The sequence below is a fragment of the Ranitomeya imitator genome, chromosome 5 (genome assembly GCF_032444005.1).
Source record: "Ranitomeya imitator isolate aRanImi1 chromosome 5, aRanImi1.pri, whole genome shotgun sequence".
Taxonomy (NCBI): Eukaryota; Metazoa; Chordata; class Amphibia; order Anura; family Dendrobatidae; genus Ranitomeya; species Ranitomeya imitator.
Genome location: NC_091286.1, coordinates 259,766,007 through 259,790,247, shown reverse-complemented (window position 1 = coordinate 259,790,247; position 24,241 = coordinate 259,766,007). Strand labels below are relative to the sequence as shown.

Below are 24,241 nucleotides of genomic sequence, written 5' to 3'. Positions count from 1 at the left end.
ACACTGCTGTACCCTGCTGATAATGCACTAGAGAGATATACTGTATATAGGAATTGATGAATAACATTGCAACAATGCTTGTTGGTCCTGCATGATGCTTCTACGTGACATCCTGGTTGTTTTAAACATTATGACATGCTCTATTTTATTTAAGCAGGTGTGTTACCCTGGCTCCCTTGCCATATAGTGTGCATTTGATTGCAGATTTGTATCTCCATGTTGTTAAGGACCTTTTGTAGTTTCTAATAAATTTTGCAACATTTGTCTATACCATGGACTTTTTGCACTGTTTTTGCTTTGTGGTTTGGTTCGTTCTGATTTTCAGTTTGCCCTTCACTTCTGTGTATTAAGGCCCCATAATTAAATCGCTACTATTATAATGATTATATATTGGTTTAGGAGCCTTATGTGTTCTCTGTGCTTCTTTTCTATTGAAAGACAGTTTTTGTGTGCTAAAAGTTCAGGGGGTGTTTTCTTATCATTTCAGAAATTTGTATAACATTTTTGGGATATGATGGATTTTTTTCAAGGATGACATGGGATTTAATACCTTCCCGACATGGCCAATTTCCATTTTGGCATTGCAATTTTCCCTCTCCTTCCTCCAAGAGCCATATTTTTTTTATTTTTCGATCCACATAAATGTATGAATTCTTGCTTTTTGTGGGAAGAGTTGTACTTTTCAATGACATTATTTATTTTTCCATACAATGTACTAGAAAACAGGGAAACAATCCAAGTGCTGTGAAATTGCAAACAAAAAGCAATTCTGACTCTATGTTTTGAAGACAAAATAGGAGAACTTCAAGGTGAGGTCCTAGTTTTAAGAAATTGGGAAGAGTAGATGGAGTTGTGTAGGTCAGGGTGATGAGAGTAGTAGTAAAGAACCTTTACGTGTATAGACTGCTGTTCCCGCCAGTTAGGACCGGCAGAATGGCTCATTAAAACAATTGTGAGCCAAAAAAATTAGCAAAAAACATTGTGATGGGTGGTTTTCACAATGAAGTCAAGGATGAAAAACTGTAGAAAAACCACAAACATGTATTAAAAGACAGCAATGTGTTTCAAAATCGATCTGATTTCTTCCTCAGGCTGTCATAAAGAGAAGTATGAAAAACAACTGAAAAGGAAGCCGTGATTCAAGGGAATTAAATGTTCCACCCACTAGTATCAAAACCTGGACACACAGAAGAACAACATAATAACAATAATACAAATAAAAAGATGAAAATTATATATACAATCTCTCGCTGAAAAAGCAAATAGTAAAAAGAAAAAAAATAACATTTAAAAAATATATACTTTTTTTCTTTTTTTAATTCTTAAAAAATGGTACAATAGTCACACAAGTCCTATTATGGGCATGTTCTCATGGCTGTTTCATTTAACCCTTCAGGGGACAAAGTGCCTAGCTTGTAAGTCCAAAATGATTCTGTCAATGTTTCATAACTGACTCTGGTCTAGGGACGCCTTGATTGACAGCTCAGCTGCCTTATGGTATCTGATGTATGCTGGACTGTTGGTTCTGTGAGTGACAGTCCACTAATCCAATCTGATTCTGGGGCATGCTTGACTGTCAGCATTCTGATTGACGGCCAGTAGCGTAGCTACCGGGGGGATAGAGGGGACCATCGCCCCGGGCCCCGTGCTCGGAGGGGACCCACCAGGAGCTATGCTACTGCGCATGCCAATGCAGTTACATTCTGCGGCAGAGCAGGGAGAATCGATCTCCCTGATCTGCCGCTATGGAGCCCCTGAGCAGGCGGGGGGCCCGGTGCCAGCAGTGGGCCCCCCACCCATCATCGCATGGTGAGCTGTATCGGGATCTAGCCGATACAGCTCACCGCAGTGATGAGGGAAGGAGCACTGCACTCCTCCTATCATCCCCCACACCGATGAGCAGGAGCAGGAGCAGGAAGCACCGCTGGAACAAGGAGTTAGAGAAGTGAGTATTTACTGTTTTTTATGGGGGCTGCCATATTCTACAGTATCTGCCTATAGGGGGGGAGTGCTGCCTCATATACAGTATCTGCCTATAGGGGGGGAGTGCTGCCGTATTCTACAGTATCTGCCTATAGGGGAGGGAGTGCTGCCTTATTCTACAGTATCTGCCTATAGGGGGGAGTGCTGCCTTATTCTACAGTATCTGCCTATAGGGGGGAGTGCTGCCTTATATACAGTATCTGCCTATAGGAGAGGGAGTGCTGCCTTATATACAGGATCTGCCTATAGGGGGAGTGCTGCCTTATATACAAAATCTGCCTATAGGAGAGGGAGTGCTGCCTTATATACAGGATCTGCCTATAGGGGGAGTGCTGCCTTATATACAGGATCTGCCTATAGGAGAGGGAGTGCTGCCTTATATAAGGATCTGCCTATAGGGGGGAGTGCTGCCTTATATACAGTATCTGCCTATAGGGGTTGAGTGCTGCCTTATATACAGGATCTGCCTATAGGGGGGAGTGCTGCCTCATATACAGGATCTGCCTATAGGGGGGAGTGCTGCCTTATATACAGGATCTGCCTATAGGGGGGAGTGCTGCCTAATATACAGGATCTGCCTATAGGAGAGGGAGTGCTGCCTTATATACAGGATCTGCCTATAGGGGGGAGTGCGGCCTTATATACAGGATCTGCCTATAGGGGGGAGTGCTGCCTCATATACAGGATCTGCCTATAGGGGGGAGTGCTGCCTTATATACAGGATCTGCCTATAGGGGGGAGTGCTGCCTTATGTACAGGATCTGCCTATAGGGGGGACTGCTGCCTTATATACAGGATCTGCCTATAGGGGGGAGTGCTGCCTTAAATACAGGATCTGCCTATAGGGGGGGAGTGCTGCCTCATATACAGGATCTGCCTATAGGAGAGGGAGTGCTGCCTTATATACAGGATCTGCCTATAGGGGGGAGTGCTGCCTTATATACAGGATCTGCCTATAGGGGGGAGTGCTGCCTCATATGCAGGATCTGCCTATAGGAGAGGGAGTGCTGCCTTATATACAGGATCTGCCTATAGGGGGAGTGCTGCCTTATATACAAAATCTGCCTATAGGAGAGGGAGTGCTGCCTTATATACAGGATCTGCCTATAGGGGGAGTGCTGCCTTATATACAGGATCTGCCTATAGGAGAGGGAGTGCTGCCTTATATAAGGATCTGCCTATAGGGGGGAGTGCTGCCTTATATACAGTATCTGCCTATAGGGGTGGAGTGCTGCCTTATATACAGGATCTGCCTATAGGGGGGAGTGCTGCCTCATATACAGGATCTGCCTATAGGGGGGAGTGCTGCCTTATATACAGGATCTGCCTATAGGGGGGAGTGCTGCCTTATATACAGGATCTGCCTATAGGAGAGGGAGTGCTGCCTTATATACAGGATCTGCCTATAGGGGGGAGTGCGGCCTTATATACAGGATCTGCCTATAGGGGGGAGTGCTGCCTCATATACAGGATCTGCCTATAGGGGGGAGTGCTGCCTTATATACAGGATCTGCCTATAGGGGGGAGTGCTGCCTTATGTACAGGATCTGCCTATAGGGGGGACTGCTGCCTTATATACAGGATCTGCCTATAGGGGGAGTGCTGCCTTAAATACAGGATCTGCCTATAGGGGGGGAGTGCTGCCTCATATACAGGATCTGCCTATAGGAGAGGGAGTGCTGCCTTATATACAGGATCTGCCTATAGGGGGGAGTGCTGCCTTATATACAGGATCTGCCTATAGGGGGGAGTGCTGCCTCATATGCAGGATCTGCCTATAGGAGAGGGAGTGCTGCCTTATATACAGGATCTGCCTATAGGGGGGAGTGCTGCCTTATATACAGGATCTGCCTATAGGAGGGAGTGCTGCTTCATATACAGGATCTGCCTATAGGGGGGAGTGCTGCCTCACATACATGATCTGCCTATAGGGGGGAGTGCTGCCTTATATACAGGATCTGCCTATAGGGGGGAGTGCTGCCTTATGTACAGGATCTGCCTATAGGGGGGAGTGCTGCCTTATATACAGGATCTGCCTATGGGGGGAGTGCTGCCTTATATACAGGATCTGCCTATAGGGGGGGAGTGTTGCCTCATATACAGGATCTGCCTATAGGAGAGGGAGTGCTGCCTTATATACAGGATCTGCCTATAGGGGGGAGTGCTGCCTCATATTCAGGATCTGCCTATAGGAGAGGGAGTGCTGCCTTATATACAGGATCTGCCTATAGGGGAGAGTGCTGCCTTATATACAGGATCTGCCTATAGGTGGGAGTGCTGCCTCATATACAGGATCTGCCTATAGGGGGAGTGCTGCCTTATATACAGGATCTGCCTATAGGGGGGGAGTGCTGCCTTATATACAGGATCTGCCTATAGGGGAGGACTGCTGCCTCATATACAGGATCTGCCTATAGGAGAGGCAGTGCTGCCTTATATACAGGATCTGCCTATAGGGGGGAGTGCTGCCTTATATACAGGATCTGCCTATAGGGGGAGTGTTGCCTCATATGCAGGATCTGCCTATAGGAGAGGGAGTGCTGCCTTATATACAGGATCTGCCTATAGGGGGGAGTGCTGCCTTATATACAGGATCTGCCTATAGGGGGGAGTGTTGCCTCATATGCAGGATCTGCCTATAGGAGAGGGAGTGCTGCCTTATATACATGATCTGCCTATAGGGGGGAGTGCTGCCTTATATACAGGATCTGCCTATAGGAGAGGGAGTACAGCCTTATATACAGGATCTGCCTATAGGGGGGAGTACTGCCTTATATACAGGATCTGCCTATGGGGGGAGTGCTGCCTTATATACAGGATCTACCTATAGGGGTAGTGCTGCCTTATTCTACAGGATCTGCCTTTGGGGGGAGCTGCCTTATTCTACAGGATCTGCCTATGGGGGGGTGCTGCCTTATACTACAGGATCTGCCTATAGGGGGGAGTGCTGCCTTATTCTACAGGATCTGTCTATGGGGGGGAGTGCTGCCTTATTGTACAGGATCTGCCTATGGGGGAGTGCTGCCTTATATAAAGGATCTGCCTTTAGGGGGAGTGCTGCCTTATTCTACAGGATCTGCCTTTGGGGGGGTGCTGCCTTATTCTAAAGGATCTGCCTTTGGGGGGGTGCTGCCTTATTCTACAGGATTTGCCTATGGGGGGGTGCTGCCTTATACTACAGGGTCTGCCTATAGGGGTGCTGCCTTGTGCTATATTGAGGACTATCTGGCACATTATACTATATGGCGGTTATCTATGGCGCCATGATACAGTGTGGGGATTACAGTGTTGGAGCCATCAAACAGTTTGAAGGCTACTAAGGGGTCAGTATACTGTGTGGGTGGACCTACACAGTTAGGGGGCATTTTACTGTGTATAGGGGAGCTGTATGGGGGGGGATTCGGGACATTATTAAATTTTAAGTGGGCAATTATTGTAATAGGGGAACTCAGGTTACTGTGACTATCAAAGGGGCACACAGAGGGCATCATTACTTTCTAGGGGTCAAAATGTGGGCTCTGTTTTCTAGGGCACTTGCACCCAGCATTACTATATTATAGAGGGGTGCTTTAGAATTTAGAGGGTACAGAGAACAACAGAGTAGGTGCAGTAATAGGGTCACATACGGCAGCAGAGGCTCAGTATCGGGGTATCAGGTGGAGTAATAGGGACACATACGGCAACAGCGGCTCAGTATTGGGGTATCAGGTGCAGTAATCGGGTCACATACGGCAGCCGAGGCTCAGTATTGGGGTATCAGGTGCAGTAATAGGGACACATACGGCAGCAGCGGCTCAGTATTGGGGTATCAGGCAGTAATAGGGACACATACGGCAGCAGTGGCTCAGTATTGGGGTATCAGGTGCATTAATAGGGACACATACCGCAGCAGTGGCTCAGTATTGGGGTATCAGGTGTAGTAATAGGGATACATACGGCAGCAGTGGCTCAGTATTGGGGTATCAGGTGCAGTAATAGGGACACATACGGCAGCAGCGGCTCAGTATTGGGGTATCAGGTGCAGTAATCGGGTCACATACGGCAGCAGCGGCTCAGTATTGGGGTATCAGGTGCAGTAATAGGGACACATACGGCAGCAGCGGCTCAGTATTGGGGTATCAGGCAGTAATAGGGACACATACGGCAGCAGTGGCTCAGTATTGGGGTATCAGGTGCATTAATAGGGACACATACGGCAGTAGCGGCTCAGTATTGAGGTATCAGGTGCAGTAATAGGGACACATACTGCAGCAGTGGCTCAGTATTGGGGTATCAGGTGTAGTAATAGGGATACATACGGCAGCAGTGGCTCAGTATTGGGGTATCAGGTGCAGTAATAGGGACACATACGGCAGCAGCGGCTCAGTATTGGGGTATCAGGTGTAGTAATAGGGACACATATGCCAAGGTTACCTGGTTAGGGGCCCACTCAGAAGCTTCGCCCCCCGGACCAAAACCCTAGCTACGCCTCTGTTGACGGCCCTCGTGCTCAATGTGATCTAGTCTCTAGGCATTTCCCTAAGTGCCTCCTGTCTTTAATTATTTGCAAGCTATTTAGCTGGGTTGCTGTCTGCAGTCCAGTGTCAGTTTTAGCTTTACCTAGTTAGGTGTGTGTGTGTGTGTTTGCTCTGTATCAGTTTTCTTGATCTTTACTGATCTCATAATTGTTGTGACTATTTGTGTAGATTGTCCCTTCTGCTTTTCACTCTCTCTGATTTTAGGTATCTGACCCCATTCTTGGCCTATGGTTATCCATTTGTTGTACTCCGTGGTCTTGACATGCCTTTCTGGCATTTGACCCTGGAACTGTTACCTGACCATTCCTTTGTCTTACCCCTCTGTACTACAAGTCCACCTGGTAATTGATCTTGGACCTCCTGACTACCCTGTCTCATGGCTTTCCCGTGAGTAGTGACTCAGCATCACAGATTCTCTATTAATCCACCTCCTAAAACAATATGGATGAGATTTGGGGATTTATTCTATTGCTTTCAATCTTAAGCAAGAGAGATCTTCATTGTGTGTAGAAGAAAAATGTTTAGACAGACTATGATTTACAATACAATTTTTGATTTTGTGTCTGTGTTTATTCATGCTTTTCCTAATGGTCTGGATAGTTCTTCCAACATATTGTAAATTACAGCTACATTATAACACATAATGAAACTGTTTTGTTATTTATTTGTTACAATGTTCTACACACAATAAAGATCACTTTTGTTTAACATAGAAAATAGTAAAACAAATCCCCGAATCCTAGCCATATCATTTTAGGAGTTTGGTTAATAGCGAATCCTTTTGAATTTTCAATTTAGGCACTTTGTCCCTTGAGGGATTAAATGAAATAGCCATGAGAGCATGCCTATTATAAGACTTATGTGTGTCTATTGTAAACCTTTTTTTTTCTTTTCACAATTATTTGCATTTTTATGTAGAGATTATTCATATAATTTTCATTTTATTATTTGTATTATGATTATACACTATGAATATGTTGTTTATTTTGTGTCCAGGTTTTGATGTTCGGGTCACAAACATACCACTCTCACACAAATACACCAAAAAACAAAAAAGGAGTGTACTCTAGGTTGGCCCTATAGATATAATGCTTCATCTTTTGCCTGCCTACCAGTGGAGGTTGGCACCCTATGAATATGGACAGTTGACGCCCCCGCTCCTCAGCGGCTGTCCCTTACTGCCCTTTAAAACCCTAAATGCATGATGATTTCATTCAAACACAACCACTAAATGCATAACAGGGCTAAAAAACACACTTGTGCAGCAAGAGATGATTACGCTTACAAAGCTGCATGTGTACAGGTGATGGCAAAAGTAGTAGTCAATCTAGACATGTCCCAATGATGTAACGAGATAAAGTGTGAAGCACTTAAACGGTTAATAAACTTCTTGAATGTGGTTTTGAGCACATTTATATGTCACATATGCTCAGCATAACACTCCTCTCATTGGTGAAGAATGTAGAAGCCAGTGTTGGACCACCCAAGGTTAATGTTTTAAAGAAAATGCCTATTGAGTCACCTGATATCTGATCCATTCTCTTGAGATTGTGCTATAAGACACAGCAGACCTTTTTGCAATTGCCTTTATGGATGTGCGAGCTGGACCTGTGCTATCCGAATGGCTGTAGGTACCACTCAATGCTACCCGTAGTGACAAGGACACTAGCAAAATGCAATAATAAATAATCAGTCAGGAAGGGTAAGGAAAAAGTACCATATTTTTTGACGTATAAGATGACCCCCAATTTTTCGGGGGTCATCTTATACACCGGGTTTCGTCTTATACGGCGTGTGCAGGGAGCGGTCCCGGATGGTTCCCATTATCTGGAGGAGAGGAGACTCTCCTTCAGGCCCTAAGATGCATATTCGTGTAAAAAAAAGAATAAAAATAAAAAATATGGATATACTTACCTTCCGACGGCCCCCGGAGTTCTCCCGGCTCTCCGCAGTGCATGTGGCGGCTTCCATTCCCAGGGATGCATTGCATGCCGTGAAGGACCTTTGTGATGTCGCGGTCGTGAGGTAATGTCATGCTCAGAGGAAATGTAATTCTCTTCACCAGGTAAGGCACCCACACACAACATATTACAAATCCAGGCCAGGAGGGGGAGTATCCTGACCTGGAGGAGGAGCTAAGTTAGTTGTTCAGAGACACTGAAGTAGAAGGAAGTCTGGAATTGAGTGCAGACAGAGAGGCCTGGCAGCCACGAGGGAGCTGCAGCCTCTGGGAAGGAGAAAAGAGAAAAACTTGAAGGGTTGTTGTATGTGGAGGAGCTGGAAGAGAAGGAGGCAGCAGGGACTTCATTTACAGCAGGTCCTAGTTGGAAAGGCTCACGGACCTCTACTGGAAAAGGGAACCCTCCATTGCTTCTGGGACGGCCGGACCACCACCACTCATGTCTGGTACCCTGGACTTTGGCCTACCATCTGCAGTAAACCAGGTAAAGACTTACAATTTGTCTCCGCCATTTATTCACCGGCATATACCATCCACGCCTTACAACATAGGACCCCTGGGGACCCCGCTTCACCTGTGGAAAGTGTAACACCCATGCTGCCATAACATCCCCAGGGGACCCCTTCAATGCAGCGTCGGTCCCACTACTGAACGAACACCACAGGTAGCATTACGACAGACTTTGAACATTTTCCCTTTAAAGACTGTTCCCCTTTAATGTTGAGCCCCAGGGCCACAAACCGGGTAACAGCGACCATGACATCCCCTTTAACAGCCGACCAGACCTGTACCAAGTACCCCAATGCCCTGTCTAGGCGACTTAACTTTGGCATCACGAACAGGATTTCATGCCCTGGCATCGCTGGGTACTGTGCGCCATGGGTTACAATGGACAGTGTTAGGCTATGTTCACATTAGCGGTGCGTCGGGTGCAGTCGCGGCGACGCAGGCGTCATGCGCCCCTATATTTAACATGGGGGTGCATGGACATGCATTGTCTTGCGTTTTGTGATGCATGCGTCTTTTTTGGCGCAAGCGTCAGGGCGCAGAGGACGCAGCAAGTTGCATTTGTTTTGCGTCCAAAAGCAAGCCAAAAATGGTCGCATGCGTCACAAAAACATGCGTTTTTGCATGCGTTTTACATGCGTTGTGCGTTGCGTTGCCGACACAACACACAACAACGCAAATGTGAACGTAGCCTTATACTGTGTGAGATTGAAATATGGCCGCCATTGCTGCACCACGAGGCAGATAAAGCAGGAAGAAGATGTGTTGACATGGGTGGAGTTCGAGAACTGGCGTGATGGATGGATCCACCCCCTTCAGAGACTCTAATGCTAAGCAAAGATGTCCGTCACCAGGACGGGTCCGCCCCCAGAGATGGCTGGCGGGAAAGTGCGTGAGGCACAGAAAGAGGGAACACTTTGGACGTGCTATGGAGAAGCACATGGACCAGCGTGGCAGCAGGATGGCTGCACGCTGCCTGGTTAAGACCTCGGTGGACAGCGGAGAAGCGCTGCCAGAACCAGCAGATACCCTGAAAGATGTCCCCGGTCCACAGCAGCAAGAAACCTCAGACCTGCAACCTATCTTGGACACCCAGCTCATCGCTGCAGAGATGGAGGAGCTGGCCCAGCAACTCATGAAGACTCAGATGACAGCGGTGGCCGCCTGAAAAGATTTCCTGGTACGGAATATGAAGACCGCCCAGCTGCCACACCAGAACTAACCAGCCGCACCCTCAGCCCTGGTGGAACCTGCATCGTCAACCTCGGTGGAGCCGTAACGTGACGCACTGAAGTAGGAGAAGACATCAACGACGACGAACCTAGACCTTGTGATTGCTTCCCCGACGAAGCCAGAAAGTGAGACCCAGCCAGAAAGTGAGATGCCGAACACGGAGATGACCACGCAGCTCAGGAGCGGCAACCAAACATCCAGACCCCAGCGGAGGAGGCAAAACAAGACACTGACACTGGTGAGACAGGTTTGTTAACTGCCTTGGTAGCTGAAGACACCTTGGTGGGATCACTAGCACCCCCACCAATGCTGATGCTTAGACAAATAACTATGGCCAGAACCTGGGACCGCATAACTGATGCATGTGACACATTGACTGAGCCAATGACCCCAGAAGCATCGCCCCTAAAGGCATGCAGGCCCAAAGAGACAGTACACTGGAAACATCCCAGCACAGACCTTATGGGATTCCCAATGGAGGCTCTATCAGCAGCTAATGGTGTACAACTAACTGACAAGGAGGACTATTGTAAACAGCAGATCCTTAAGATAGTAGCTGAAGAAAGGCAACGCCAAACTAAATGGGAGGCCATGGAGCAAAAGAACTTGGTAGCCAAAGCTCAATCCCGCACCATTAAACCTGCCAATAGAGGACCCATTAGAACTGGAACTGTAGTTTCCTTTAACTTGGACAGAGGTTGGGGATTCATAAGAGCAAATTGGACATAGAGAACTGTTTGTTAACCGCAGGGATGTGGAGTCACATTTGTTAAGAGCACACCCTGACCGCGATTTGTACCCTGGTGACAAAGTCACTTATACCCGGCACCATGGAGAAAGGGGATACTACGCCCTTCACGTTAAACGGTGCCATGGACAGCATAATCACACCTGTGCAGCCACTGAAAGTGGAACTGAAATGCAGACCCAGGCTACACAAACTCCAAATGCTGAACTATTTTCAACAGAGTCACCAGTTGGGACACATGTTAATGAACTTCCCCAGTCAGGAAGCTGTACACACCAGAACCTGCCCTGGAAAAAGCAGAAGTAAAAGACATTTACTTGCGTGAAAGAACCACTGTAAATATGTTGTTTTGATGCTTTTATGTTGCAGTACTTATGGACAAGATGTTCTGTGGAAACTGTTTTCAAAATAGTCGGGCACCTGTTACGGTGCCCCTTTGCTTAGATGTTGCCGCACGCTGGTAGCGTGAGCAGAACTGTATGTGAATACCTGTTTTGCTTTTCAGGAGCAGAACCGCATGGCACAGAAGGGACCAGGACTGGTCAATGCGCCTTGCTTACTACAATGTTTTCACTTTCACCTGTGTGCACTTATGTTTAATGTTATGTTATGCAACGTTCCAGAATTGTAACTCCCATAAAGAGATGCTTAAGTTAACCTGTTTTACCTGTTGAAATGCATTTACAAAAATTGTCTTAACCGGTAATGCCTGTTTTCTTTTCCCAGTCCGGGAGTACTGGTGTTAATGCGGGGGGGTCCACCACCCCAGGTGGCTGGTTGCTGCAGTGAAATTGCCTTTCAGTCGGGGGGAGGCAATGTCATGCTCAGAGGCAATGGAGTTCTCTTCACCAGGCAAGGCACCCATACACAAAATATTCCAAATCCAGGCCAAAAGGGGGAGCTCAGGACCCAGATTCAGGGGAGCTTCCCTATGCTATATGTATCCTCACCTGGAGGAGGAGCTAAGTTAGTTGTTCAGAGACACTGAAGTCGAAGGAAGTCTGGAACTGAGTGAAGACAGAGAGGCCTAGCAGCCACGAGGGAGCTGCAGCCTCTGGGAAGGAGAAAGAACCTGAAGGGTTGTTGTATGTGGAGGAGCCGGTAGGGAAGGAGCAAAGGAGAGGAAAAAAGCTCAGAGGGGAACAGTGGAAGGACACCCTCAGAGCCAGAGCACAGTAGTCGGGAACTGGGAGCCCGAGGCCTTAGTGGAACTGTACGACACTTGGCAGAACCGGAGAGTATAAGATCAAACAGACATTGCCCAAATTACGCCTGAGACGCAGCAGCACCTGAGGAGCCCAGGGCATGATAGAATCCCTATTAATAGGCTCATGCTGCCTGTCATGCAAGTACCTGTCTCAGGACAGGGGGAATAGAGGACTCTGCAGAAAGCTTCAGGCAGCAGGGACTTTATTTACAGCAGGCGCTAGTTGGAAAGGCTCATGGACCTCTACTGGAAAAAGGAACCCTCCATTGCCTCTGGGCCGGCTGGACCACCACCACCCGTGCCTGGTACCCTGGACTGTGGCTTACCATCTGCAGTAAAACAGGTAAAGACTTACAACTTGTCTCCTCCATGTATTCACTGGCACATACCATCCATGCCTTACACCATAGGACCTCTGGGGACCCCGCTTCACCTGTGGGAAGTGTAACACCCATGCTGAGGCAGCATCTCCAGGGGACCCCTTCAATGCAGCATCGGTCCCACTACTGACCGAACACCAGAGGTGGTGTCACAACAGTCTTTGAACATTTTCCCCTATAAAGACCTTCCCCTTTAACGTTGAGCCCCAGGGCCATGGACCGGGTTGCAGCCACCGTGACATCCCCCCTGCAGACAGGACCCGGTACCGAGTACCCCACTGCCCTGGCTGGGCGCCTCAAGTGTATGGCCATCTTGTGGGTGCAGCCATCCAGTGGTTGTAGTCATACAGTGGGTGCGACCTCGCTCAGTAAACTAGACTGCTTCTGCCCAGGAATATGCATAATGCATACATCACCACCATTCCTGTCTCAGACACCAGCGACTCCTTGCAGCGCACAGTGCAAAGAGTGACTGCCGACTTTTAATTATAGACTGGACAACTCCTTTAATGTGTCTTTAAATTTTTTAGTCGTGAAATTTTGGTTGGTTGCAAACAATTTGTTTGCAGGTCAAATATTCAAAAATGGTTTAAAAAATGATTTTTACTTTTCACAGAAAAATATATGTAAAATAGGTGGAAAAAATAGCTAGAAGTATAAATTACAGTTGCTGTTCCAAGAGAAGTAAATGAAATGGAAACAGAATACATAGAATCGAAGAAAAGTAATACATGTAGTAAAAATAGTTGTTTCATTGAATTATTCATTTCCTATTCTATGACAAATTTCCTAGAGCATTTAATGATCCTTACGTAATTTACTTGCATTTCTTGTTTTTGATGTATTGAATACTAGGCTAGGCTGTTTTTTTCATAGATTTTAGACCTTTCTAATTTAGGGTGATGACAGAATCTCTATAAACAAGAAACTGTAGAAGAGATCAGCACAAATAGGGTCTTATCCGAGAAATACAGTTAGTTGAGCACTCAGATTAAACTCACCTGTTCAATCTGTTAAAAACGCATATAATGTAGAAAATCAGCCACAACGGATCCATATCTGTATAGGGAGTTAGCGGACAAATTCCACGCTGCCGACAGAATGGAGACATCTATCCCAGTATGGTACAGTAAGGTGGTGGTTTATTTCAATGCATTTTGAAGTATTTACCTTCTTCAGGAAAAAAAACACTTTCTGCTGACAGCATGGAATATTGTCCACTAACTCCCTTTACAGTCTGGAAATCTCTAAAATGGCACATAGAGTACCTATTGTTCCATACTATGGAGCTGGTATATGGTTCTTCTATATAGCACTGAAGTACTGAAGTTTTCTTCTATAGATGTGATTCTTATGGGAAGAATATGCTAACTGATAACAAATACTTTAAGCCTCCATATGAAATTGGATGCATACAAAGAAACAGTAAGGCCCTGCTAAAAGCTGAAAGTTGTCATATTATGGCTGCGTGAATAAGCTTCTACTGTGTGTTAACATTGTATCACTATTTATTACTATTTAAAAAAATAAATTTTCTGCACATTTTTCTCTACATTCGATGTTTACGTTTTAACCTGTTTTTTCGCTAATGTTTTTGTGCATACTCTTGTTTTTTTCTTTACCTTTCCTCTTGGATAATCCTATGGGTGTCAACACATGGTCGTATTTCTCTTCAAGGATCAAATTGCAATCCTAGGACTGACTGTCAGCTCTCCTGACCTGAGTGAGACAGCTGCATAGAAATAAATCGTGTTGTCAAACTCAGGTGAGGAGAGTCGATGGCCAGTCTGTGCACTTCGATGTGATCTTCGCACGAGAAATGCGGCCATCTGTCTGCCCCCTAATTCTGTGATTGGAGTTGTAAATTTGCCTGCTTTAAAGCAAAAACATTATTTCAAAATACTCTGCCAGGAGACACTTAATTTATGTTTGTCTATCTATGGACACCCGGTGTTGAATCTGTATTAAGAGAGATTTGAGCGCCTAATAAAATTTGTTTGCAGAAAGATACAGGTGGATACATATGTGTCTGTAAGAAAACTTGAAGACACAAAAGAGCACAGTGAGGTCAAAAATACTCTGTTGGAAAAAAATCAATAAAATCACAGTAATAAGCAAGTGCTAGTCAAAAGATGGAAAAAACTGGGTATTTAGTTGATACTTTTTTTGCAAAAAAAGTATACTAAGCTGCTCCACCAATTGTCAAGGTATACCCATATAGAGCAGTCCTAACTAATGTATATAATCCCTATCTGATGTATTTAAAAACCTGATCATCTGTATAGTACCTGTATAAGCAGGGTTCAGAGAGGGAATTTTCATGTGGACATGCTGGATGGAACAGCTTTGATGCAAATGACCCATAAGGAGTGGTGGACTCCACAGTCTTGTAGAAACAAAAGAACAATTACAGAACCAGAAACACATGGGCTACTTGCACAATGAACAAGTCTGTAGGAACCTGTTCGCACACCACCAAGAAACTTGAAGACACAAAAGAGCACAGTGAGGTCAAAAGTACTCTGTTGTTAAAAAAAAGTTCCTACAGACTTGTTCATTGTGCAAGTAGCCCATGTGTTTCTGGTTCTGTGCCTGTAAGGAAATGTAAAGAAAATTCTAAATGAGGAGTTCTTCAATTATTTATTTCTTCAGGAAATAAAAGATGGGGGGTAGATAGAAGGACGTATCAGTGCAGGATCAGATCAAAATTATAATCTAGGCTATTCATAAGGTTGCTTCACTTTTTTTCTTTAGAAGCATCTGAGAAATATACAAATGATTGATGTGGACAATGTGAGAAAAAATATTGCCATTTGTCCTTTCTAAAGTGCGCGCAGTAAAACCTCTCCAAAAGATTACCCAGTAAAGAAGACAGATTTTTTTCAATAAAATTTAGCATGGCCCAAAGGCTTGAATATAAATTTACTTAGAATTTTAGGTTTCAATGTAGAATTTGCATTTTAGACCTGTAGGATATATTTATTGCGGTATCAATGTTGTACAATACTTCTCTTTGCAGTGAAATGTTCTACCATATATATTTATTTGGTGCAGTATACTAAAATTATATCTTTTTCTTTTTAGGAAAGAGACCTGATTTTAACATTTAATGTGTCAATGCATCGTTCTTGGTGGATGGAAAATGGGCCAGGATGCATGGTAACCTCAGTAACTCCTGCTCCAGATTGGGCACCAGAAGATCATCGCTACATTACTATATCCGAGTGCTTACTAGAGTACCAGTATATAGAAGTAGCACACAGCTCTCTTCAGATCTTTTTGGCAGTAAGTACATTTCTTTATTTTTGTGATATACTCAGGATTTGCGGTCTTCGTTAACAAGATATCATATCATATCATATAACCAAACTGTGAAGTATTTTTGATGTGAAATCTGCCTAAAAGCTGCTATTAGAGCAACCTACAATTTGTAAATGGCGTAGCTTCACTACAGTCTTCTGAGGACATTTCACATAGCGATGTCACGGGTAAGTATTTTGGAATTTGGATGTGAAAATTCAAAGCAATTCACATTGTGATTTCAACAGAGAGTGCAGTTATCCAGTTTTCTATGTTGCATCCAGATCATCAATATAATAAATATGTCCGTGTTCTGTACTGTATAATTTCTTCACTCGTCATATATTCTGTCTAAGAATCCAGTTTTTAGAAATAGATGGACTGGACAGCATAAACTTTCATGGTCACATTTAATAATGTATGTGCAGTTTTATATAGTATATGCAGAAAGTATCCCCAAAATTCTGACCCGAAAAATACACTGCCTGCATTAATGTGCCCCGGTGTGTGAAGAATATAGAAGTCATGCATCTGAATAGGTGCATACATTCAGTTCTAGAACAGCGGTTCACAGTTATAAAAGAGATCATTTCGAAACCTTGGGCCGAGTCACACACTTTTTAAGCCAGGAATCTTTTGTAAAAAATTTTAAAATGTTACATGTTTTTTGGGCAAAACAGAGTTGTGCAAAAATATTGTGTCTTTTATCATTTTCATGCCAGTTTTAAACAGCTCCACCAAAAATGGGCACAGGTGGGATTGGAGAGGGGCATGGTTACACCTGCTTATCAAATTTAACAAAGTGCTGGTGTTTCTTATGACAGAAATGCTACTTCAGACTCTGATTGGAGGAGCATTTCGGGTGATATGCACAGATGAGAATGGCAGATTCATGAATGCACTACTCCAGCTTTGTTCTTTTTTTCAGCCCTGGAGTGGTGTTTTAAAGGTAAGTCCCCTGCCCCGGTCATATACTCACTCTCCGGCATCTTCACCATTTTTCAGCACATCTTTGGTCCCTCAGCACCATCTTGTAAGCGTAGCCTCTAACTGACCAGAACTAGACTCTCATAGACTTGTATTGAAAAGTTACCTCGCCTGAGTCATGGAAAGAAGCAACTGAAATAACATACAAATCAAATGTAAATGGTTCTACACACCAGATTAAAGAAGATTTTTGAGGACAGATCAGACTTATGCCGGAGAAACTGTACTCAAAAAGCTAACATATTACATATTTTCTGGCCATGTCCTAAAATAATTGACCTGTGGAAAGAAGTAGCTAATTTATTGAGCAATATTAACTACTCTGTTGTTGAATTGTCTCCTCAACTGGTTTTGTTCTTGCTTGATTCAAATCAAAATTAAATATCTCACAATTCATCTATTTGCTGTAACAGAAATACTTAGTGGAAATCTAATGGAATACTAAGTGGAAATCAATAGATGTTCCCTTCATTTCAGAAATAATGAAAAGAATGCCTACCCATAATTCTTTTGAACATTCTTACGCTCTAAGAAACAATTCTTTGGAATCTATTTCTTTCCTCAAGTTGGAATGCCCCCTTTTAGGTTAAAAGCTTTATTATTTGCCAAGAAGTACAAGTACAATTACATATTTAATTAAACAAATTGAAAATTGTTTTATTTTAAATATCTACTATATAATTGTCTAAGGGTCACCTCCGTCTTTCTGTCTGTACTTCTGTCTGTCTGTCACGGATATTCATTGGTCGCGGCCTCTGTCTGTCATGGAATCCAAGTCGCTGATTGGTCGTGGCAAAACGCCCACGCCCATTGCCACGACCAATCAGCGACGGCCACAGTCCGGCGGCAATATGGCCACTCTTTCCTCCCCGCAGTCAGTGCCCGCTCCATACTCCACTCCAGTCATCCAGTCAGCCCTCACACAGGGTTAATGCCAGCATTACCGGAGCGCGGTATAATGCACTTCGGTTATGCAGTTATTAACCCTGTGTGACCAACTTTTTACTATTGATGCTGCATATGCAGTATCAATAGTAAAAAGATCTAATGTTACAAATAATAAAAAAAAATGTTATTCTCACCCTCCGACGTGGCGCTGTCCTCGGCAGTGCAAGCGGCAGGTTCTGATGCTAAGTATGCTATGAGAGAAGGACCTGCCATGATGTCACGGTTATGTGACTGCAACATCATCACAGGTCCTGCGCTCATACCAACTCTGGGACCGGAAGCTGCCGCGTGCACCACACACAGGCGACAGGACTACAAGGGGCCTTCGGAGGGTGAGTATATGTTTCTTTTTTCTTTTTTAACCTGTTACATATGTGGCTGGGCAATATACTACGTGACTGGCCAATATACTACGTGGCTGGGCAATCTACGTCACTGGGCAATATACTACGTAACTGGGTGATATACTACGTGACTGGGCAATATACTACGTGACTGGGCAATATACTACGTGACTGGGCAATATACTACGTGGCTGGGCAATATACTACGTGGCTGGGCAATATACTATGTCACTGGGCAATATACTACGTAGCTGGGCAATATACTACGTAGCTGGGCGATATACTATGTGGCTGGGCAATATACTACGTGACTGGACAAAATCCCCCCCAAATAAAAAGAATATTGTTGAGAAAAGATACCTTCGCGCACCTCCATGAAACACTGGAGCTGCGATCAGGTCACTTTTCGCCGGAGACCGACAAGAGCAATGCTGGAAAATGATGAAGGTGGCAGAAGGTGAGTATCAGATAGGGGGCAGGAGACTATCAAAGCACCACTCCAGCGGTGCAACAAAATACCCACTGGAGTGTTGCTTTAAGTGGTTTGTGCCAATGTGGCCTTCATTAACACTCACATTTGCAACCCCAAACTTAATGTATCAGCCTCATGAACTTTGTAATAATGTGTCAATTTATTAATTTACTTAATATTCTGGTAAAATAATAGCTTGAAATAAAGACCTTTTCACAAGAGTGCACTAGATCTTTAGCAAAGTAACATCACATTGTATAGCTGTGCTAAGCACCCACAACACATTGCCACTAAGATAATGTAGTACTTCAATAATCTGATAATCACAATGTTAAGTGTTTGTAGTGAATATGAACCAGGTTGATAATTACTCTGCCAACACTGCATAACCCAAATCCTTGTTTTGGCTTGTTCATATAACTGTGTTACGGTCATTATCCTATTAGAACATGCCTTTAACTGTGAATTTAATTAGAAAAGAAAACACCAAATCCGAGACTTTATTATTATCATCAACCAGCTTTCCAGTTTTCTAGTTCAGGGATTATTCCACCCACCAAGAAGCTACATCCTAGTGCATGTGGCAAGAGGTGCTTAGCAGCCACTTTCCCTAATAATAACCAATAACATTTTAATGCCGTAATTTGGATTTCTTTCAGAGCTATTTTCCCTTCACTTTTGCTTCATTGTGATCTGCTGTTTTTTTCGAACATTTTTTTCATGTACAATTTTAGGAGAAATAATGCAAATTGAATGTGCAGGGGGTGGATTTGATATTTTGAATATGTGATCATTACATTGATTCCATTTTCATTTCCAGTTCTTTAAAACCTTTTTAATAAGCCATGCTTTTATTTTCCATAGAAAAAATGCCAAGCAAATGTCATGTATTGCTTCATACTATTTCTAAAAATCACTTTTCTTCATTTAATGAGTTTCTATAGATAAGTAAAATCTCACAACCTTACAGTTGAATCTTGTCTTAAACTCATATATATATATATATATATATATATATATATATATATTTAATTTCATATGGAAGCATTTGATGTGTTATGGGCTACTTTTATCTAGAAGTTATTTTTTTGGGGGAGCAAGTCCATAATACTGCCTGATATAGAGCACTATATGGCAATAAAGAGTGTAGCTAAAGACTGTATATTGTGGAGCACCAGGGACTTCATTTGGAAAGTAAAATTGCAACCTCCTACATCTGATTGGTTTTACTCTTGTTATATTTGCTTAAAGGGAACCTGTCAACAGGATTGTGCACAGTAACCTACACATATTGTCAGGTCAGCGCCGTTATACTGATTAAAACGATACCTTGGTTGATGAAATCTGTCTTATGGTTGTTCTTTAACCTTTATTTTCAGTTTGCAGTTAATGAAATTCTCGTGCCCTAAGGTGGGGTTCATGTATGTGGTGCTTTGATGATTTATTCATAATGCAGACTGCTGACAGGTCACTGATCCCTCAGTGATCCGCCCCCTAGTTTGCATAATGAATACCTAACATACTGAAGAAAGAGACAAAAAACACTTCTGCAGTCAGGTGCCAGCCGTGGCACCTGCTCTGCAGCATAACCTCATGTTTAGATGGCAAGAATACATTTTCTTGATGTTACCCAGCTAGGGAAAAAGAAAACTATTTGAAAATGGCTCCCTCCATGCCTGCACAGTAGCAGCTATAGGTGTCTATAGCTTTGATACAATAGCTGCTACTGTGCACGCAGCAGCTGCTACTGTGCACGCGCCGGCTGCTCCATCTTACTGGAGAAGAAAAAATAACTCCTCCTCCAAGATGGCACGGCCAGTGCCTGAGCATTAGCAGCTATTGGATCACAGCTAGACACTGATTGCTGCTACTGCACAGGAAAGGATGGTGCCATCTTGGAGGAGGAATTATTTTTTTCTTCTCCAGTAAGATGGCGCCGCCGGTGCATGTGTAACATCCCAGGTAACCAGTTGTTACAGTGATGCTGCCTTCCTTTTGGGGAGGGCGATATCATGCATGGAGGCAGGGAGGATTCTCTTTATCAGGTAAGCACAAGCATTCAACTCATTCTGAATCCAGGCCAGGAGGGGGAGCTCAGGACCTGGATTCAGGGGAGCTTCCCTCAGCTTTAAGTATCCTGGTCTAGAGGAGGAGTTAGCCAGTCATTCACAGACAGTGGACAAGGACAGTTGGTCCACGGAGACCAAGGAGAAGGAAGTCTGAGAGAGCAAACAGCGGAGCCGTGCAGCCAGGATTGAGCTGCGGCTCTTGTGAAGAGGAGAACCTGAAAGGTTGTTGCATGCAGTGGAGCATTGAGGAAAGGAGCGCAGGAGTGGAACAGGGCTCAGAGGGGAACTGTGACCAGGCACCCTCAGAGCCAGAGCACAGAAACCGGGTACTGGGAGTCCAAGGCTTTTGTGGGACTCTAAGACTCGACGCAGAACCGGAGGGCACTGGACTACACATTAACTGCCCGCACCAAGCCTTCGGTACAGCAGTACTCTAAGAGCCCGGGTCGTGGTAGAGACCCTATGACAAGGCTCAAACTGCCTACCATGCAGGCAACTGTCCCAGGAGAGGGGAGAGAGAAGATACCTTGCCAGCAAGCTACAAGCAGCAGGGACCTCACCATCTTAGCACAAGTAGGAAAGGCTTAAGGACCTCACCTGGGAGAGGGATCACCTTTGCCTCCAAGCCGGCCGGACCACATCACAACCTGTGTCTGGTACCCTGGACTGTGGCCTGCTAATGACAGTAAACCAGGTAAAGACTTTACAACTTGTGTCCTCCACTTATTCGTTGGCATACACCATCTTTGCCACACACCTTGGGAGCCCTGGGGACCCCGCTTCACCTGTGGGAAGCTTCACCATCTAGCCACCATATCATCACCCCAGAGGACACCTTTAAGCGGCGTCGGTCCCTACTGACCGAGAACCACAGGTGGCGTCATGAACAATAGACTGTATTCACAATTCCCCTTAAAAGACCTTTCCCCTTTAAGTGAGCACCCAGGGCCACGGACCGGGTCGCAGCCACCGTGACATCCCCTTTAAGAGCGACCGGACCCGGTACCAAGTACCCCACTGCTGTTGTGAATTCTGTGGCAGAGCTCCCTCCTGTGGTCACAAGTGGTACTTCGGCTGATTCTCTCTGTGAGCTTCCGTTGGTGGAGGAGAGTGGTACTGCGGCTTCTGAGTTTCCTTCCTCAGGTGATGTGGTGAAGATTCTCTGCTCAGCAATACATTTCAATTGAATGTGCAGAAATCAAGTGTTGCCGGCGTAAAAATGTAAATTTGTCCTTCACAGAATGTGGCCCCAAAATCAATTTTTTTCTATATGCGGGCCATGTACCCAGATGAGTTTGAGACCTCTCATCTAGTTGGTCCAAAAAGGATAATCTGATCCTGAGCTTCATTTTCAACCAAATTCTTTCTTTGAAGGTTACGTGCTAAGAGTGGCTCGAAAGGCAAATCTAACGAGATACTGCACCAACTGATGTCTTCTTTCTCAGAAGTTCATGCTCTTAGATGTATAAGGGAATGAGTAAGAGAACCGGGATTAACTGGTAATCACACGTTTCACCTTGAAGCTATTATAGCAGGTACAGTCATAAATTACCTGCTATTCTACAAGGTTACCTTTTAGCTAATTTCTCTTAATCGATATTTTCTTCCCATTGAATGCACGGCTTTCCACCGTAATATATGTCCTTTCATCTAGTTATTTAATTTATAAAAGATTTGGGTTAATTAGAAAACAAAAAGGACTATAGATGAAGCACAGAAAAGGCTTCAATGAAAAGAAGGCTCCTGTGGTTCAGTGTTAATCACCATATATAATTAAGTTCCAGGAAACATGACGTCTTACAAGATTGAAATGTATTTGCTTGGTGAACTTATTTATTACATTTGCACTTTTTATACTGTTTTAGAAGATAAAAGCAGATTGTCAAAAAATGTCAGTGATTATAAATAGAAATAACCTTTCTTGCTGTAAACACCCTCTCAATCTTCTAGGTATAAAGCATATGGATTGAACATTTCTAACTTGGATGGTTTCTTGTTACAGTAAGATGCTAATTCATTCAGGAATAAACTTTATTTTGTGGCAAAATTCTGTTCTGATTTATGTCATGATTTGACTTTATAGGGAATTTAAAGGAAAACTTTAGGCAAAGTGTGCACACAGCCCTACTGTAAGGCCTGAAGGAGTCACTTATTGACACATGCATTCACTGAAAACCAAAGTTATGCTTGCAGCTCAGGCATGGGGTGGACATTGATGGCTTGGGGCCATTGTGCAAGAAGTGAGTCTGGGCCCCTGAACTTTAATGGCAACAAAGCTACATATTATATCCCGTGTATATATATATATATATATATATATATACATATATATATATATATATATATATATATATATGTATATATATATATATGTGTGTGTGTACACATAACATAGGTTCCTCATTATGTATTGGACTGCCTCTCATGAAATTTAATTTGTCACCAGGTTTTTGCTACCACATCTGAGAGCAGCATAATGTAAGCAGACCCTGAATCCAACAATGTATCATTCAGTTTACTGAGTGCAGCAGTTGTGCCACAATCTGCGTTTTTATGTTTAGTATAAGGCCGGGGACACACACAACGTATAAAAAAACGGTCCGTTTTTGACGGACGAGAATCGCACAAATGTTACCAAAACAGTGATTCGTGTGCAGTGCGAGGATGCGATTTTCTCGCATCAAATGATCCGTGTGACATCCGTGTGACATCCGTGTGACATCCGTATGGTGAGATTTTCTCACACACTTGCAAAATGAGCAAATAATGGCTGAGCCTTTCCTGTCACCTGCCCAATGCCTGAGAATTTCTCGCAAGTCGCACTGATGGTCCGTGTGCTGTGCTATTTTTTCTCACCCCCATAGACTTTCAGTGGCGATTCTTGGCCGAGAAACGCTGACAATCGCAGCATGCTGCGATTTCACTCGGATCCTGAATACGGCCGAGAAAATATCGGATGATGGGAGCTGCCCCATAGATTAACATTGGGACGAGTGCTATGCGATTTTTTATCGCATTGCACTCGTCCGTATTACGGTCTAGTGTGACCCCGGCCTAAGGCAGAGTTGAGAAAGCTAGCTCCACCCACAGCGCAGCTAACCCCACCCACACCAGGCTCTTTATGTACATGCCTATAGACCCTGAGGTGACTATCACGTCAAACCAAGAGACACAGCTATGCCCCAGCAATGATAAACTGCTGGTACTAAAACAAATATTGCAAGTAAACAAAACCTCAGTGCTTGATAAGAGAGGCAACACTGAAATCTGTGTTTTAACCCCTACATCACTCTGTCTTCCAATTACACAGCAAAAACCTGTTCACATATTCTCTTTAATTAGCATCCTCTAGTTATGTACAGCACCATCCCTTATTATGTAGCAACATTTCTTATCATGTATAGCACTGTCCCTTATACAGCATATTCCCTTGTTATTGTTATCATTTATAGTGCCTTCTCTTTATTTCATTGCATTCTCTTTATTTCATTGCATTCTCTTTTGTTAGATATAAAATGATTAATGATTGAATATGGGAAAAGTTCTTTTCTAATGTACTGTTCACATGCGACTCTATTAACAGTCA

At 44.1% G+C, this 24,241-nt stretch overlaps 1 protein-coding gene across 1 annotated transcript in view; it reads left to right on the top strand.

Annotated features, from left to right (window-relative positions):
* NKAIN2 (sodium/potassium transporting ATPase interacting 2) overlaps positions 1-24,241 on the top strand; it is a 1,573,379-nt gene that overhangs the window by 1,171,866 nt on the left and 377,272 nt on the right. Inside the window, exon 4 of the mRNA XM_069726099.1 lies at positions 15,620-15,820. Within this exon, the coding sequence (XP_069582200.1) occupies positions 15,620-15,820 (201 nt within the window). The remainder of the gene's footprint in view (positions 1-15,619; positions 15,821-24,241) is intronic.